Here is a 20,499-nt window from a genome sequence, read left to right as displayed (position 1 = left end):
CTGAGCTGAGTTAAGGTTAACCAGAATCCAGCGCCGTCGTATAGGGGGGAAAGGTGATAACAATTCTAAGGGCCCACAGCCCGCTATAGGGCCCACACACAGCCCCCAGTAGCCTCTATGACAAAATGGCTATGCATACACTTAACTAATATATATTCATACGAATGAATACGAATTAAAACAAAGCCACAAGTCATACAATATTCTAATTTTAATCATTTCAATAACCCCCCTAGCCCCTTCTTAAAAAATGGTTTGGTCCACACCGCGGTTCGTTCTTCCCATAGTTCTTACTCATCGGAATTAAGTGAGTGCGAGCGAACTCCAGCAGGGTTAGGATGCCCCCCAAAAAGCACAAGTCCGGACACCAGAAGAGAGTTGAGAAGGAGGCCAGGAGTAGGAGCAGCAGAGCAGGGGCCCAGGACATCAACAGCTTATTTTCTAAGAATGGTGAGAGTAAAACTACCGAGGGCGGCTGAAACAATTAGCCTACTTGTTCATTAATTTAATGTCTGTAACATTACCTTTGACGGGGCGCAGTCTGGAGCCTACGTTAGCTGTCATCTGGCCGCGCTACACTCTGGACAAGTCGCCAGTTCATTGTAAAGCAACGGTTCCTCGAGTAGCTATAACTGAGCGTGACAAATTTAGGGGCTACTACAGTGACTGTGTCTTTCACACATATCACTGTCGTACAGTGCTCCAGTATGCGCCCATTCAGAGGCTGCATTGAATCGTATTATGACGCATTCAAGTTCTACTCAGTAATTATGACCATCTGACGAAGGTCAGTTACGTTATCATGATGTGTTCATGTGGTCTTGTAAAATGTGTTATTAGTGGGACATTTGAATAGCCTAAATACAAAAAAGTTAAATGTTCAAAGATTTGTTTGTTTTCATAGCAGTATAAAATAAAGACACCATAATAGCTGACAACAACAAAGTAAAAGAGACTATTTAGAATTCTGGACAGTTTACACCGACTTTTGAATGGTCTAAAAATATTTTTTGTCTGGTAAAGTGAAGCTGTCCACCTAGAGCTATGGTACTAAGAAGCCCATTTAGATTTTGTCCAAGAATAGGTTAGTTCTGCATCATTTTTTCCATTAAACATAACATATAATGTTTACAATATATATAATGGAACAATAAACCTTTATGCCCTGCTGCTCCAGAATCAGCAGTAGCTGCTTCATCTGAGTTTGACCCCACAGCAGACGCTCAGCCCAGCAGTCCAGTGATGCCTTTGATGGTGAGTGAGTGATGTACACACTGGTTGGCTGCTTTGGTTTATTAGTGACCCACTACCTATTTGTTGAGTGTTTAATTGAAAATGTATTTGCAATCAGAGGTGTAGTAACGTGTTGCAAATCAGTGAAATGAGAATAAGACAACTAATAATACATCATTTACATAATCATACTCTGACTTGTTAAGTCGTTAATCGTAAAAAAGGAAACAAATTGGGTGTATTACACCAGGCACCGTCAAGAATACTGAAAAACAAGAAAATTGAAGGTGGCAATGAATGGGGTAGAGGGGCCCACACCGATATTCTTTCAGGGGGCCCAGAATTCCTAGCAACTGCCCTCCCAGAATCCACACACACAGATACACTCTCTAGGTGCTGACCAGCATACAGCTAATGTACGTGAAGTATTCTTAGTGACAGTAAACTTGTGCATTTCTCAGGGTTTGAACATAACATGAATAGACAGCTCGACAAAAAATGTAAGAAAGGTTGTTTCAGACATTTTAATGCAGGAATCTCACATAGATCTTCAACACTGATAGATGTTTAAAACATACTGTTTGGGTGATCATTTTACAGTTAACCTTTTTTTTCTTTTACATGTGAGTTTGGCTGATTGGGGAGCTTTGTTTTCAACTTGTCTGACCTTCTGTCTTTCTTGGCAGGCTGATTTATTTTCAGCTACAACACCACATTCCCAGATCTCAGCAATTTGTGTTATTCCCAAAATGTTGAACAAAGGTATAAATGTAAAAAAAAAAAAAAAGGAATTGTAATAAACCAGAATAATCACTTGAATGGATAGGTGCCAGTGTTTGTTGAGTTCAAATCCCCTAATTTGACTAAGAATCTGTATACAAGAGAGCAAACTGTCAAAAACAGTGGGAACACAGCTTTGAAGATATGGAGGAAAGCAATCTGTACTACATCACTTGCATAAACTGCTTTTCGCCCAGGCTTAAAACTTGCATTCAAGACTGTATTCGGGCCCTGGTATCTCTTAAAACTTGTCCTCTCAAAATGTTGACACGCAGATGATTTCTGTTTGAATATTTTTTTTTTTTTTTTTAAAGTTTGTCAATGACATCCTGTGCTTGGCCTTGCTTGTCATGCTGAAGAGCTTTAGAGCAAACATGCACACACACTAAAGTAATGTCTGTAGAAAGGATGTGGTCCAAACAGAGCATACAACTTTGTCACGAAGCGCTCATGTGTCCTATTTTCCAATGAGCCTTTAACCATTTTCTGTTCTTTAAGTACCCCTCGCTGTAACCCCAAGCACTTAATCTCCCATCCAGAAACCGTTTTTGCAGCCTTAGAGAGCAATATAAACACACTCAATCAGTCAGTCAGCACCAGTTTAATGATTTTCTATAAAGGTAGCAAAACCTTCTACATATGGATGAATAGAAGGATGGAAATACCTGTCAGATGAGTAGATAGCTGGGTCATTAATGGGTTAAGCAAAAGGAAGGAAGGAAGGAAGAGGTACAAGTGGGAGAGAAGCGGACATCAAAATACAGCCAAGGACAAAATACAGAAATTCTTCACAAAGATTTTTTTGGAAAGCAAAAATGCTTGGCCTCATGTACCGATGTACAATATGGAGCTTTTTGTTTCTGTCCACATAAAAATACAGCTATGTGTTCTGTATGCATGCAGAGCCTTTGTTGTGTAGCTTCTGCTTTCATCCCTGGAAAAGTCCATCCTTCATCCATGATCCCAGATGTTTGGATCTCCATTCTGTTTGATGGGAAGCCCAAAGAAGCATAGGCTGCGCCACTTTAAAGCCACCCCGCATTTTTTTTTTCTCATCTCTCAACTTTACATACTGCAGGTGTATGGTTGATGTATGGGGGTCGACATCTGTCACATGATCATAGATGTACACACTGGCTTTAGTTTCTCACACAGGTAAAGGCAAAGGAGGCTCAGCACTGCATGCTATCTCGACAAACCAACAAAGTCAGTGAGCGACATTTGGATCAAAAAGTGTCAGAGAGGAGTGGTTTAATCAGTAACAATGAAATGTACAACATGTTGTGTGTATGGATGAATGATTAATTCAACAAGCTAATTTACACCACAGTGAGATATTTGATCTCTCTCTCTCTCTCTCTTCCCATACACACACTTGCACACAACCTTGAACACAGTATACAATCACTATTTGCTGTAAAATTACAATAAAGTGAGAAAAGGACAAACACTCTACTTAAACATCTCCAGGGAGTTAATGCTGAGCTGCTTTTTTTTTTTTTTTTCTTTTTCTTCTTTTTGTACAGTCACAATACTGTGCATTTGAAAGGTGGAAAGGTGGAAATCAAGTGTGTGACACTTCCCGTAAGATGAGTCATTTAAACAACACAGTATGTGTATTTTGTTTGGCCTATTCACCTTATTTCTAGTCCCATGATACCATGTGTGCATTATAGAGAACCAAATCACCAGAAACCAAAGTTCTTTCCTTAAGTCATTTTTTCCAATTTTCTGTTTTTTGTTGTCCTCAATGGTGCCACCATATGAGGGTTTATGCACAAAAACCACTCGATTAGAGGGTTAGAAAAAAAATAACTTGTTGTGGCTGACACACTCACAGATGGCCTGAATCCTAGTGAAAAATAGCCAATAGTTTTGATCAGGACAAAAACATCTCCCCAAACAAAAAAACATCCAGATGTCACCTCCTGACGTGTAAGGTGATAAATAAGCATGTCATATGAGTGTGATGTGCCTTTTGTATAAATGTCAAACCTCGGACGTACCTGTGGTTTTCAGAAATGGTGACTGGGGTGGTTCTGGGCTACTGTGAAAACACACCGTAGTGCGGCAACATGCTGGACTGCGGTAGAGTACCTGCTGCATCTGTAGATATATTTAGATCGTTCATTCTAATCTAACGAAAACACAACGATAACACACTCATGAAAACATAATTCTAATTATTATGCTCCTCCTGATGTATCCTCATGAATCACAGGATGTATCTCCACATCATTTATTTCTCAGCGCAGAAGAACCTGTAGCATATTGCTTATTCCCACAGATGGTTCAGTGGAAGGAATAATTGGACAGTTTCACCCATAAGTCACGCAGGATATCATGGGCCTATGAATAACATGGACAAGATGTAAAGCACAACTAATAGAAAATGTTAAAGCTTCAAAAGTAGCACTTGCAGGGCATATATGACATTGTCTATACACATATGAAATATATTACTGCTATATACATTGATATTCATAGAGCTGTAATTATTCACACTATACACAGTGATGCAACCTAACTCAGTGTCAGTCCGTGTATTTCTTGTCATAAATCAGTAATTTCAGTTTTAATATCTAGAAATAGCTGTGTGTGTGTGTGTGTGTGTGTGTGTGTGTTTACAGAGACTGGAGGCATTTAGATGTATTTAATTTCTCCCTTCTCCTTCCTGTTCGCAGTATGTGAAGATAAAAAGGGAAAAAACCTGGAATTAATTTTTTTATCATCGCTCTCGTCAATCTTCACAGAATGCATCTACAGGTCAGTGCCATCCTTATCTTGTACTTTACTTTCTCTTCAAGTTTTTAATTCCTCTTTTGTCTTATCAGTAATTAAAAACGGAGAGGTCTCAGGTTTGGGGATTGTGTCTGAAAACACAGCTGTACTTGCAGCCGCTTGCTGAAGGCAAGTGTATGAATCTGGTTCCCAGGTGAGAGTGTGTCTGTCTGACTTGTCTCCAGTCTGATCTGTTCCACTTAAACCTCCAGTCAAAATGTCATGAATTTTTCACTGTTGCCATCTGCCACCAAACACGTGTTTGCTCTAGGTCGCCGTTCTCTCTGTTGGTTTGACCACGGCATTATGGTGTCATGTTCTTCAAAGTGAGCGTCAAACATTTTGTGGAACAGTGTTTTGGTGTCTTTTTGAGATTTAAGAGTGGAAATCGACCCCGCTCTCATGTTCAAAGCTAACTTCATTTACTGGACACAGCTTATACTGTAGGTCTGGTTCTAATGAATCATCTGTCTCACCTTTTGTCTTTTTTCTCAATCTTTTGTATGAGCCAAGAGCAATGTAGGAAATGTATAAGTTATCAAGATTATATCAACTGTAGCTAATAGGGACTTTAAATTGGTTGCACCAACTAAACTTAAGCCTAGTCTTAAATCTTGGGTTGGTAAACTCAATTCTGAAAGTATCCAACCGGATAAAATCCCAGCTCCTCCCTTCAAAGCCAATCCTCCAAAACACATGAACGTGCACTGCCTGACTACAGCGACTGCCCCACAGCTCTTGCTACAGGCCAGTTGGGAGATGTGTTAGCCGCTAGTTTACTATGTTCAACATGCTCTCTTAAAATTATAGACTAATAAATACATAAACAAACAAAGCTGTTAAATGCCAGATGCCACAACCATGAAAAGACAAGCAAAATGGCCCCCACAAAGGTACCGCAGTCCGAAAAGGCAACCAAGCGCAACAGTTACTCATGTTGTGTGCTTTATGCTTACGTTAGCTGCCAAATGTTAGTCGCTACAGGAGTGTGATGCTGCCACAGCGGCTCTTGTACTGGGTTCAGGGGCAGTGTGCTTTGTGCTACTCGGTTAGCGGCTGAACGACAGCCTGTCACCATCGCCGCTGCTCCCTCATTTTTTGGCTTAGTGCTACTGAGTTATCAAGCTGCTGAAGAGCAGGCTCAGGGGCTGTGTCCCTGCTCATCGCTGATCAGACCTGACCACCCACATGACTCACTCACATCATGAACATAAACAACGAACATGGCTATTGTTAGTACTCACCCGGTGAGTCTCACCGCTGTCAATATAGTATCTTAGAACTGGGGAATTCTGGCTACACTTTCTCTACAAATCTTGTGCCACTAGCTCTCTAATAGCTTTAGCATTGCATCTGCCTAGCCCTGTATAAGAAGTTAATTTGATGAGTGCAGGGAGGCAGGTATGTAGCAGTGCTGCATAGATTGACAGATAAGACGATTGGATGGCCTTATTAGAGGTCCATAGTTACTGCATTTTTTCTTTTATTTGTCAGAGCATTTGATTTACTCATTACTATTGAGATGTTAAGAGATTTTCTACAAACATAACAAAATATTCTTCTAGTATAACTTACCAATCCAAGCTTTAACTACAGCCAGTCTTAGTGATGAGTTTCCATGGGATTGCCAACACAATTATGGCCTAAATTTAGACTTTACACCTTCTCCTGACCTAATTTACAGGTCGGACTTAGAGCGCCAAGTTACAACCAACTTAGCTTAAGACCAGATGAAGCCCTGTAGGTCTTACCAACCCCTGGATTGCAATTCAAATGTGTTGTTGCAGCTCAGCAATACCAATAAGACATCACAGACTGTGTCACATTGAATTTGAGGACTTATCTTTGACAAGAGATTTCGAAGGGTTTAAATTTGATACAAAAAAAACTGTCTCTAAACACATTTATCCTCTCCACCAGAGAAAGAGCGAACAAAGTTGCAACATCTTTGTTGTGACATGAAGCAAACGGTTTATGTTAAATCTTCTCCTAATGTGAAGGAACATTAGCACTAACAACCGTGCAATATAGAGGCTACCAGTCGTCTCTGCCATTTGTTCACAGTAATAACACCAAATATACTGGACCATTAATGTGACAATGATGCATTGGTGTTTAAGAAAGTTTCCCTTTCTCTTGTAGTCGTTTGTGTCCAATTTAACTTATTTGTCAGAGCACCACGCTGTTGCCGGAGGCGAAGATATGTACAGTCCCAAACGCAGTGCTGGAAAATAATTCCCTGCTCTGCTCTGGTCAATAACGTTGCATTACCCTGCAGCATTATTGAAAACCAGTCTGAAATCGCATTTGTCCACCTGCCGTACATGAAAGATATTTTCTCATAAAAGAGATGCTGTGAGTTTTTTCATGTTTAAGGGCACCTCTGCGCAAAAATACACTTTAAAATCCAATCTGAAGCAGTTATTTTCCCATAAAACAAAGCTATCGCTGTGGCCATGATGACTTAACTCACTATATTTATACAGTCACATCGAATGTGATTTTCCTGTGTAGCCTCAAGTTTATGGTTTACTAAGATTAAGCCTCCAGTGACAACATCTTATACAAACTCCATGGAGATGGTTTTCAAATTGCTGCACCTTGGTGAATCAGCCATTGAGGCCTCTAATTGCTAATTCTGTCAGTTTAATTAAAGTTCAGAACTACAGCCGCCTCTTTAAACCATCCAAGCATAACTCTGGGCTAAGTCCCTTATGTGAAAAAAAAAAAATAGCTTTGGGCTGATTGGAGTTTTTTTTCCTTTTGAAAGAGTGCTCTCTTTATTTCTGCTCAAGCACTTTGGCCTTACATTTTCTCGCAGTGTATTCAACAACTGGGGTCCAATTGTTACTGGGTTTATTCTCTACACATTCCCATGGATGAAATCCAGTGTCAAGATGTAATATTGGTCAAAGGTTTATTTTCTTTCCTGTGAAAGGAATAACAAAATATTTTAATCAAAAGTCTGTTTTGGAAATTGAGGTCACAAGCCAAATAGGATCAATAAAACTGTCACTATTGTTCATCATAACAGTCTCATATGTATCTGTTGAATTCAGCCCTGAAGGTGTGTTTAATGAACTTGCTGCTGGCAAGGTAGAGAGGTTCAGTCAGCTGTTGAGGTGAAACGAGGTTCTGCTTCAATGTCTTTGTCTAATCTACTTTTATTTACCTCTACCTCTCTTAAAGTGTGCATTACTGTTGCAGCCTTTGAGAAATGTTTTTTGCACCTTTCCACATTCTAGAGTGAGTCTTTAAAGTCAGCCCTGCTTTGATTTCATTTTGGTGAAGAAAGAAAAGTAAACCTGCAAACTAAAGCCCTCTGTGTAAGACACACTCGCTTGCGAGACAGGTGGATTCAATCTTCAATAGGCAGTCCTGTGTTTGTTTTCCAGGTGTCCTCATCCCTCCCTCTGTCCGTCTGTCTCTAATCTGATCGTATTCCTGATCCCAGGCCAGACAGAAACAACTGTTACCCACAGCCACTTAGAATAACAAGCAGCTTCAGCAGGCCTGCAGGGCCAAACTACGACTTCTGGAGCATGAAATACACTTGGCACGCGAGAGGATCGTGAGTGTGAGTGGAGAACATATTGGTCCCTCACTGTAGGGCTGCGGCACAGGATGCCAAGAAGAAGCCCCGGAGGATTTCATACCTGGGCAAGTACCAAATAAAAACTACTCCAGAACACTTCACTTCAGCTCACAAGTGGTGAAGCTGTCATGCTGTTTTTGGTTAATAAGAAATTCATGTCATTTCTGTTCATTTTATCAAATAAAATAAATTGTCTGTTTTATCTTGATTTTTTTATTTTATTCTGTTTTTTTAATTATTTTTTTCTCTTAGCAAATATATCATTCAGATCTAATTCAGTCATATATATTGTCTGGTTGTATATGAAGTCTAATTTTAGAGTCTAAGGGCTTCGGAGTTTCTGTCCACAACTGCAGTTGAGACGGTATGCAAATGTCTCTTTCATCATCTCTAATTTATTCAGTTTTCGAGGTCCTATATGATCCTATGGGGCAACAGTAGCCTACACGTTCAGTATGAAGACAAATTGCAGGAGCCATTATTCCCAGATGGATGACATTGATATTTCAATTCCCATGAATGATTTTTTATTTTTTTTTTTCTCAAGAGCATCTAGAAGACAATCTAGTTTTTCGTACCATCCGGAACCATTTTTCTGCGTCCCAAAGCATTTATTGACAAATCAGTACACCTGAAGCAAATTTGCAGTGCTTAGAAATTGTATGGACCACTGTTTGAGCTCCCAACGATTCCTCTATTTGCTCTATTTTTTGTGTTTCAGGGCCTTGAGCTTTCTGTAGTGACTCTCCAAATGACGAAAGTATTTGTGCACAATATTGAGCCAGGATTCTGTGTAGAATCCTTGAATGAAGAATTAAAAACCTTGAGACTGAACTTGGAATGGCCCAGTGAAAAATATGCACGGATAAAGAGTTGTCCATGACAGATTGATAAATAGATACATTTGTCATTGTGGCGTAAAATGTGGAGTTCATGGTTGAGAAATTGGCAAAAATTGGCAAAAACATTCAAGAATGTTAAAAAGTCATATTTACTTTATTTCTTTGGATTGTTACTAATGTGATGGAGTTTCTTTCTGGAGAAATGTTTTGAGTCAAAGGCCTTTGCTTGTCAATTCAACCAATGCGCAGGGACAAGCAGAGAGAGCATGTGTGATGAACAAAAAAAGAAAGCAAGGAGGGCTAACAGGTGAACAAGTTTGTGTGGAGGTCTGAAGGTGTACAGGAAGAGTTTGGATTTGTTTGTGATATCTAACATTTCTTTGCCAACTAAGCAGCCAATCGTGTGGTCGCTGGTGTCGATAGTCATCGCCCCTCCTGTCAGAGAGGCTACGTGACGTCTGAGGTGTGATCTGCTGCAACTAAGACTGAATGATTATAGGCCTAGATTCAAGACAGGGGCTAAGCAGGCTGATGCTATAGCTCTGAATTTATGAAATTTCACTAGAACTTTGTTGCAAACATGAAATTTGGAACCGCAGCAGCTTCACATTCTGCTACTATGCCCAGTTTGGTAATTGCATGTATTTTAGGGTTTAGCTTGTCTGCTAAAATGCAAATATAATTGAATATATTGACTTTAAACTATGCTAACAGAGGCACCCCAGGCTCAGAATTCATCTGGTGGCGCTGGGTAACCACTAAACTCTGTGAATATTCCCCTCTGCTGACAGATACATATGGACTGCTGATCTTCTCTGAAGGACTTCATCACTTTGGAAAATAGGTACTGCTCTGTTTAGTTTTGTGCTCTTGCTTGAGTTTTTGGTCTCTACATTCACGAGCATTGACCTGCAGCGATTGTTTTTCTGACACATCTTTTCTCCGGGTTATTGTAGAGTGATTATCGATGAGTACATAGTGTGTTTTTGGTCACTTACAACTAAAAAGAAAAGCACAGGAAAGCTACTTTATTGGTTGCAAAATTTGAGGTTTAATAGGAAAACCTGTGATACAATACTTAGAGTTTAAGTTCATGTTTTGGTTTATTTTTGCCTCATAATTAAAGTAAGAGATCACTTCTTTTACCTATTCCAGGTGTGTTTCTTATTTTAGAGGCTAGGGAGCATATTCATCAGACTGCTTCTTATATAGGGTGTTAAAGGGTCAACTTTCTGGTCATCATTTTCTGTTGTATCTTAGAGGTTAAAGGTTTCTAGAGTGACACAAGATAGATAATATTAAGTTAAACACAGTTATTAGGTTAGTAAGTTGATTGACATAAAGAACTCAGGGCCCTTCTACATAAAGAAGGTAGTCCTGCTACTTACACAATGCATTTTAGCTTTCTTCAAAGTTCTTGAAGAGCCATTATCATGTGTTTAACATTTCTCTTGCTCTATGTTACAATATTGGATCAATTTATATAAATATCATTTATGATTGTTCATATGTGAGCAGACTGTTACATAGTGTAAAAGTAATAAGACCCTCACCCTTGCTCTCTCTTTGGCCTACACAACCTTGTGGATGATTTATTCAAGCTGTTTTAAAGAAGCCCTATTCTTATTTTTCATATTTTTCCTCTCCTGAAAGTTAAATAGGTCATAGTAACAACAGCAGCTCCTCTCTCCCACAGAAAACACAGTTCCTGAAGGCCTTGTCAGCAGTTCCACCGTGACTTTGTGACGTCACGCCACTTCACAGAGTCATACATTTGCATAATTTATGCTTGGCACGTAAGAATTGATTTAGCACAGCTGCTCTGTTGTCATTAGCAGTGGTGATTCAGGCATGTGTGCGCTGACCAATCGGAGGACACTTTTATTCAGTATTCTGGAGTAGGGCAAGCACACACCCCTAATAACTTCCATGCTAAGACCTATGAGCTAACGCTAATGCGGTTGGGTAAAGGTGGGAGGGGTAGGCTAGTCATCCAAACATTTGAAACGTTTGGGGTTTTTTTTGTTTCTTTTTTTATTTGACAGATTGCACAACAACCGAACACTGTAGGTAGGAAAAGAGACTCCGAGCTTTGAAAACGTATATTTATCTCACTGTGTTTATTTTTGCGAAACATCTTGCGTTGCTTCAAATATCAAATTCTAAAAAAAAAATTCCGCCTCAAACAAGCTATCCACAAACTGATCCAGACAGGTCTAATTTACTGGGCTAATTTTAATTTAGTAATTTACTTAACCCTAACTAACTAAAACTAACCCTTAGCTCACATGTTTGGTCATTGAAGCGAGGGGCTTCGACATAGGCTGCGCTCGGAGAACAAGCTGAAAAGAGAAATGAACGTTAAGCTAGTTGTGGACTCACTGCAGCACAGTGCACTCACTGACACAGACTTAAAGATAACTCGCAAACCAATATGCTTTACGTATCCAATGCTTCACACTGTAAAGCTGAGAAATGATTGCGCTAAGCTAGTTGTGACATTCATCAGCTTCTTCATCGCAGTTTTCAGGTTTATAAGGTTGGACCTCATCGCTTCTCTCTTAGTACTCTCATGAAGACAGACTCCCCCTGGAACCAGCGTATACGAGATCACACTAATATAATGTAGGGGGATAGGAGACAAAGACAGATGGCACATGACCGCTGTATGCATCTGTTTAGCTATGCATGTGTTTGCAGGTCTGTTTGTATCGCAGTTGTGTTTCTTGGTGTACATTTGTGTGTGTTTGAGAGACTGATTGAAAGGCAGAATATGCATTAAAAGACACAGGCAGTTTAAAGATAGATTATCAAAAAGACTGCTGGGTCTCTGAACATGCAGTTTAGAAATACTCAACCTCTGGCAGAGTAGAGGAAAAAGAACTGTGGAAAGTCTATGGACATGTGGAAAGAAAAGAAAAAAAGACACAGAGTTTATATCTATTCACACCAGTCCCATTTCTTTTGGGGTAGTTATATCCAAAACAGCAGCAGCAGCAGAGGAGACAGTAGCATGAGAAGGTGGAGGCAGCCTGCCAGATGATCAGCGCGCCCTCTTAGAGACTCCTGGTTGATCTCTTCCTGGTTGGATGAGCCACGCGGGGAAACTGAGGCTACCGGGTGGTTGTTGCGGTTGGAGCACATGTCGTAGAGGTTTCCTGAGAACTGCATCTTCTTGGATTCCTGGCGGAGAGATTCCCAGACAGCTGCCGCCTCGTCTGGACAGCCAGCCATCGCCATGTTGGCGCAGTCATGGAACTGATCCCACGACCTGGGGAAAGGAAGAGGAGGAGGAGGAGACAGAAGATACATAGGTTGAAATAGGACAACCCTTCAAGGGTCCGTACATCGTCAGTTGCCAGTGATAGTATTTATACAACCAGACATCTGCAACATTTCCAATATGTCGTCTTCAGCTGTGGTGATTTCTCATGTGTTACTGTGTCAATCTTGACATGATCACAAAGCCACTTGTCTTTCATTTGCAAGTCGTTCATAACTTCATGCTAGCATTGAAGTCACTGAATGAATAAGAACATTGCACCATTACATGGCCACGAGTTGTGTTTAGCAGCGTGCTGCTATACTGCTGCCAATCTGCACTGATATTACAGGAGCAGTACCAAGTAAAGCAACTACGCTGCTGGACTTCAATTCAATTTGGGGCTTCAAATGCCATCGAAGGTGACTGTCCTGCTCAATCAGCCATAACAATTTAAAGTTAGATAGCTTGCTAGTTAGCTCATGAGACAATAGCTTGTTATAAAGAAAAGGACAGAACAGAGTTCTCACAATCCTTTTTTGAAGTTTGTTTTTTGAAAACCTACATTTTAGAGGCTGTGTAGCACTTAGTCTTCGCCCTACTCTTCTAGAACTGGAGGCTAGGGCTATGTTGTTGGGGCAAAGGGTGTGTTGGGATTGGGCCCAAAAGCCAAAACTTATATCAGAACTAAAACCAAATGGGCAAAAAGGTGATAGTAGGTCCCAATGCCCTCGCCCCTCAGCACCTTCACCCAAACACCCCCGCCAGAACTTCTAGTCCTCAGACACTGGCCTGCTCTTTATGCCCCATACCAGACTCCATCACCCTCAGAGCCTTCAGAGTCTCAGCCCAAATCTTCTGGATTGCTTTCATCAGCAACGCTACATGTCTGGACATGTTCAAGCACCACCTGTTCACTACAGCCTACAACCTCTCTTCACTCATTACGTTTACATGCACAGCTTAGTCGGATTACAGCCATAGTTCGACTATGCTACTCAATCAGACAACTGTAATTGTCCGAGTATACATGCCGGTAAGAAAATCAAATTATTAGCCGAAGCATGTCATACCCCGGTACGCTAGGTGGCGCTGTACCCATTTCAACTAGTGGTAACAGAGCCACCTCCGGCTGACCTCTTTACGTCACCAGCAACAACAAACTCTGCCTCGGCATTCGAGAAAGATGGCGTACGAAGAGTGAGACGAAGCTACATCTTTGTACATTTCGTTAATGGTGTACATGATAATTACACAAACTAGATGCACAATGGCGCTCTTTCTTGCGGTGATTTCGGAGGAAAAATCGCCGTCGCCGTCCATCTACTTCCGGCTCACGGCCCCGGGAAAGAAATCTTGTGATCTCCGATCTGATAGAACGTTTACATGCAGGAGTAATGCGACTATCAATCCAATAATCTAGGTGTTTTAATTCGACTATGAGAAATCCGATCCGGTCCGATTTTAGTCAGACTAAGGTGTATACATGCATCCTAAAGATCCGATCACAGTCGGACTAACACAGTAATTCGGTTTTCTTGAGTGTCATGTAAACTCACTGACTGTGTCTCCCCGGCGGACACACATCTTTCGTATCTGTTTTATTTGTACGTTTGTCTGTTTGTGTAGCGTTCATTCTGCTATGTAAAGCATCCTTGGGTCTCGAGAAAGGCTCTATATATATCCACACTATTTTTTTTATCATTACTGTTATTAAAAAAAAACATTGGAAAGCTTAAATTATCAGAGGTAACGTCCTGTTTTTATGACAAATGAATGTGTAGAACTCGAACCACAGAATATGGCACCAAATAAACTCGAGATATTATTTGAGATATTTCTCAGCAGCTTATTTCCTTTTTTGTTTAAATCTGCAGCACCACTGGCAACTTTTTATTACTTCAAAGAATGAAAATATAATGACTTAAGTGGCTAGTGGTTTTCGGTTAAATATCTCGTAAACCATTGAACCAATTACCATAAACTGGTGCACACATTCTTAACCTCAAGAGAATAAACTGACTTTGGTGTTCTTCTAAGTTTTCATCCAGCACCATCGTCAGTCCAACACTTCTTCATAACCAAATACTTGCAAAACTGATGACAATCCCGTCAGCCTCAGCAGCTCTTGGTGTCTGCTGACACATTCAAATAGTTGCTAAACAACAGCTGCTGATGGCTCTTAACGTCACTGAATTAATATACAAAATATTTTAATTTCGCATCCTAGTATGACAGACCCGCGGTAATAATCTCCTTCTGACACGTGATTATCCTCACTAGTGTATGCTCACATGACCGAACTACAAGAGATTTAAATAAAAAAGCTGTGAAAATAACTGAGAAAGATTTAGTGACAGTGAAGCATTGGTTCACTGAGTAAATCAAATTCAGTCCATTTGTTTGCCCCCTTTACTACATTTTGTGGTTGCCAAGAGACCATCTGCTGATCTCCACTGCTCTGAGAGCAAAGGTCGCCCTGTGGGTTAGACTGAAATGTGGAGAAACCTTCATTAGTTCAAGGGCTGGAAACGCTATCACGGACTGGCTGTTTGTTGAACCACTGCGGCGCTACATCTATCAGAAGCAAAACTGACTTTTGAAACACCGTCTTAGCCCTGACAAGTGTAGCAAAAGGAGAAAAAGATCAGAAAGGGGTAGAGCAGGGGAAGATGATGAAGAGGAGACAGAAGGAAATGGTCTTCCACAGAGCTCTGGAATATAAACATCTCTTTTTCACTGAAACACAACATTAAAACTGTAGTCTATCACTCTCTCTGTCTGAGTGTAATTGGCTGCTAATTCTCCCTCTCATCATGAATGTGTTGGCTAACTTGTCTCTGAGGTAACGAATGGCTGAGTGTTGGACAGGTCTGAGACAGGAGTGAGGGAGGGAAGGAGGGCTGGTGGAGGAAGCGGAGACAGATGGCTCTATTCGCCTGACATGAAACACTCAAAACACTCAAACACAAAAAACACAAAGGTCCATATAAATAATACTAACCCGAATAGCATGTCCCACTGCCACAAAAGAGCTTTGCACTTATGTCATCCTGATACACAATATATACTGTTCATGTTATTTGTCCTACACTTGTGAATATCCACGTTTACTGCGTCGTGTCTACCCTGAATCTGAAGTGAACCGTCCGATGTACTCTACGTCTGTGGTCAGGTAAAAAGATTGATATCAATTTATTCTCTCCATTACAAACAAAGTTTGGTCCAGGAGTTGTTAAGCCTGATAGCCCACTAGCTAAACCCCTCCTTCAACTGGCAGTTGTCCAATAAAGCTTTGCACCTGTAATTTCACCTAAAATAACTTCTGCCGAGGACTTGTTAACCCCAGTGCTTCAGCGGGACATGGATGCAGCCATCAAGTGCATTTTTAAAACAAGTCAGCCGGAAACATTTACAAGTCAACTGGCAACAGCGTTTTAAACTGATTCATGGAGCTAATGTCAGCTTAATTAACTAGTCAGCTGCAGCTGATAAAATCTAATGGCTGCAGTTGTGAATTCAGCTGGAGGAATGGCAGGATAGAATTGAGAAGGCTGATTTTATTTACTTCTGAAATGAGGAACCCAATGTTCCCAATATTACTTAGAATTTCAAGAGATGAATCTGCCCCAATAGATGGAAATTGCCATACATATTAAATCATGAACTAGAATGACATTCGAAAGAGCCCCTTTTAACCTGTTGTTGCCGTATATCTGAAAATGTATGTACAATTATCCTAAAACGCCCTTCCCAGTGTAACCCAAAGTGAATTCAAAACAGTTGCTGAACCACCATGTATATGACCTGTAACTGCCTCTATTAACTGGAAAACACAATGGGTCCACACCATTTAGACTTATCTGGTCCACGTTCAAATGAGATAACAGTATGACTGAAAGTGAACACTAAACACGGGCTTTTCTAAGGAAATATTGAGGCACCTGGCAATAAAATGCCATTATGTGACCTCAAAACATCCCTTCTGGAGAGTAACAGGTGCAAAAACTCATTATAATCCTTCCATCCTTATTTACACTAACTTTATGCATATGAAATGCATATAATAGGTGGAACAACAGAAAAACGCATAAAGCCACATAGATTTGCATAATTTTAAAATGTAATACTGATACAAAGTATATGTTACTAGATTTGAAATCTCATTGCATACATGGTGCATCGGTCATCTGGAGACTATCAATTAAGTGGCCCAGGAGAGAGGAGAAAGAAAAGAGAATGGGTCCACACCATCACTAATTGGCTTTTGTATGTTCTAGGATGTGTGTAGAAGCTCCTATATACTCAAATAAGCTGTCGATCAAAAGGCTGCCATCTAAGGGCGTCTATTACAGAGGAAAATGTCTTTGTTTGCCATTATGTGATCATTTAATCATGAAATACTGTGTCTTGGACTGAATTTGTTACTGAAAGTGAGCTAGTGGATATTTTGCAATAAGAAAAGACAGTTTGTGTTGGAGTTTAATGCACTACTGAAACATTCATACACTTTATTGGTAAATTGGCAAAACTAGTTAATTTGTTTGATTTTATCTCACTAATGTGGTTTAATCTTGAAATAATTTGTATGAGTAGAATCACAATTGAGGCGCTGGCCTATTTGCTTAGCTGTGTTTGTATTATAAGGCAAACTAGTTGGTCCAATATGAAACTTGATATGATTTTAAATGTCAAACCACCAATAATGTAAGTGCTTAACCAGTGTGTTCCACACATCATTTATTTGATATCAACATTGGCCTCCACATATTGATTTTCACATCCCGTTCTCACTCACTCAAGACAGCGCACCCGTCAGTGAATGGCAGGATGGAGGACGAGGAGGAGTATTTAATGTGGTTGGCTTGACCGTAACTTCCTCTGCAAAGACAACAGTTGGCCTTATCCATGAGAACAAGCCCCCAGGAGCAGTGCCAGGCCTTGAAGCCAGTCTTCGTTGCGGTCAGACTGTGTAATTACATCGTCACATGACGCAAAAAGGTTTTACCCCGTAAGATAACATTGTGCACAAATAACTCATTATATCCCCATTCATTTACGCTCTGTGTAAGATTATCACCCAGTTATGCATGACATGATAAAACTTGAATCTGATGAAAACTTAGCATCTGTTTTGGCAAGATCTTTCTGGTTTTATTGTTATAAATGTATGAAATTACTTTTGTTTGTGTTACCAAAACATGCTGACTAGTTAATTTTCAGAGATATAAAAATAATAAGCCTTTCTTGACAAAAGGCTTTAAAAATGTTCTCCAACTAAAACAGTTAAGATAACTATCATTGACCTTTCTTTTTTTTCTTTTTAACCTTATTTATTCTTAGCATTCTAAGTATTCTAAGCATACTTGTATTCACTGTAACTATGAAATAAAGTTGTGAAAAAAATAATGACTTGCTTGCTGCAAGTCACAAAATGCCAGCAGAAAGGGAAGAAACAGGAAAACGTCCGGTAATTTCAAGGTGATTAATCGAAGATGGCTGTTCCACTGGTAGCCTTGCAGTGACAAACAAACAATGGCCCAAAAACTACTTTTGTTGTGTTATGTTTTAGTCCACATATAAAACTAAATCAAATGTCACTGAAATTATGACCATTTTGTCAATGGCGTGTTGACACGTACTTCTCTCCACCAAGTAAGAGACTAAGAGACAGCCTGTGAGACATTCTTGATAGTTCTTCACTCAAATTTGCCACTGCAAGGCTAACAGGAGTTCTTTTTTGATTGGCTGCTTATACTGAAGGTCTGAGTCTAATTTCAAACTTCTCATCAGAGTTCAAGTTTGACTGCTCCTCAATTTCACCAAATGTAAGGGCTGTTACTTTTAACCACATACACGGCATGTCATTACAGAGCTAAAGGCAGCTTTGCACAGAGGTTGTCCTGATGTAAGTGTGCATTTAAAGCACACTGCACCCAGATCGAGCACGTCTTCAATTCAGCATGAAATGTTCACAGGAGAGACAAGGATCTAATGCATTGTGGGTGAGTCCAGCTGCCTCTGAATGGAGCAGTTTAGCAGTTGTGATTTATTACTGCTGTTGATGAGGGATTGATTACCAGAATCTAATCCAGACAAATAAGATCAGTCATGATGGAATGGGACGCTCTCCTCCGTCCTGCATTGTGATGCCCTGAAGGCTTACATCATTACCAAGTGTAGCTGTAATTCTCACCTGAACTGAACTCCTGAATCATAACTCTTACTAAAATCCCTTTAAAAAGAAAGAAATGACGACGTTTTCTCATTTTGAGGACATTTGCTGCTGATTAGAAGTACGAAAATGCGAGCAGTTACATAGACACACATATTTTGTGTCTGCATCTGACAGATTCCAGCACACGTCTGTTTGCTGTCACGTGCTGTGTACACAAATCTAATTTCTTTAGACCCGTCTTCACCCACTCATTCAAAGAATGTTGTGCCTGTCGACACAGCAAGGAGGACACACGCATGAACACACCCACAGCAATATCTTCTGCCATCACCGCTGCAGGCCTGGCCTTCTTGATGACTCTGCATGTGTGTGTGTGTGTGCGTGTTTGGCCTGTGTCCAGGGCTTAAACACTCCAGTGTTTCACCTCTGACAGAACACTGCTGGAGGAGGATGTCTGCTTACCTGCTGCTGTGGGAGAAGCTGCTGATGGAGTGGAGTAGGTTGCTGTGGGGGTACCAGCATCTGGTTATTTTCTTTGTAAGTGCGTGTGTGTGTGTAAGAGTGTATGACAAAGTCTGAAATAGAAAGAGACGGCGTCATGTGCAGTGGTGCAGAGTTTTCGGTTTGTATGGTCGGAACTTGTGTGTGTCTTCCTGCGGTGTGTATGTAGGTGTAGGTGTGTGGGTCTTTGCTCAAGTCACAGGTGGTGCAGAGACAGCAGAAAACGCATTGAGGACACTGACAGACAACCAGCTGCTTTCACAATAATAAAACCTCCTGAGAGTACGTCTGTTCTGCAGCTAACATGCTGCTGCTGACATCCGGAAACCTCCAAACCCCAGCTCTGGGCTCAGTTTTTTTTTTTAATTTTTTGTTTTACCTGAAATACAAACGGCAATATGGTCAACTGAGTGTTCGAGGCTCTATGTCGCAGCATTTCCTGACATATGGGGCACATTTAGCTAAACAATGTTGTTTCAGGAAATTGGAGAAGTGCAAGTGAGGAGGGCAGGGAAACAGCAGAACATCATGGGACGTGGGTGAGGGAACACAAGGAACTAAAAGGTACTGCATGTTCAACTCCGGTGACACAGTTTGCCCCTTGTACATCGGAGAATTATGAGCTAGAGCAGAGCTTTCCACTTAAGGGTCAAGAGCAAATGCATAATGACAGGAAAGATTCATTTAGATATGTGTTAGAGAAGCTAACAGCAGCTCGTACAGGTATGAATGTGACGGAATACACAGAGGAGCTGAAAAAAACAGTAGAGTAGATGACAGTATACTTTAGTAGGATTAAAGTATACTGTCTATAGTACACTGAGTGTGTATATAGTTACAGTTACAGAGTAAAATTCAGTTACATCAGATCAAGTTAATTAACTTCAGAACACACTTAAGTCAAAGCACAGAGCAGGATAGGCTGCTTCTAATTTACCTTCTTGTGGAGAGTTAGATGAGAAGCCTCCCATGTCTGTACTATAAACATGAAGCTGACACCAGCAGCCGCTTAGCATAAATTAGCATAAAGAATGGAAGCAGGCAAAAACAACCAGCCTGACTCTGTTCAAAGCGTGTCCACAATTGCCCTCCCTCAAAACTGTCACGCATCGGCACAGGTCCAAGCTCGTACTTTTCAGAGTTTTTCTGAGTCGGAGGCAGCATATCACCAAAGTAGCTGCCGACCGTAACCTGTTGACCATAACTGAAGCTTGTTAGCTCAGTTAGTCGAGCAGCTAGCCGGACTACCTTAGAGTAGTTTGTGTTCACCATGCTAGCACAGGAGCATTGGCCTGTTGGGAGGAAGAGGTTTTCAAGGCCTGGGGCT

The 20,499-nt window shown here is 40.6% G+C and overlaps 1 protein-coding gene across 1 annotated transcript in view; it reads right to left on the bottom strand.

The window, feature by feature from the left end:
* Window positions 1-1,734: 1,734 nt before the first annotated feature.
* nrn1la (neuritin 1-like a) overlaps window positions 1,735-20,499 on the bottom strand; it is a 104,117-nt gene continuing 85,352 nt past the window's right edge. The window contains exon 5 of the mRNA XM_030425733.1: window positions 1,735-12,502. Coding sequence (XP_030281593.1) covers window positions 12,205-12,502 — 298 coding nt within the window. The 3' untranslated portion in view covers window positions 1,735-12,204. The remainder of the gene's footprint in view (window positions 12,503-20,499) is intronic.

This window comes from Sparus aurata, chromosome 8 (assembly GCF_900880675.1).
Source record: "Sparus aurata chromosome 8, fSpaAur1.1, whole genome shotgun sequence".
Classification (NCBI taxonomy): Eukaryota; Metazoa; Chordata; class Actinopteri; order Spariformes; family Sparidae; genus Sparus; species Sparus aurata.
This window is presented reverse-complemented; position numbering and strand designations above follow the sequence as displayed.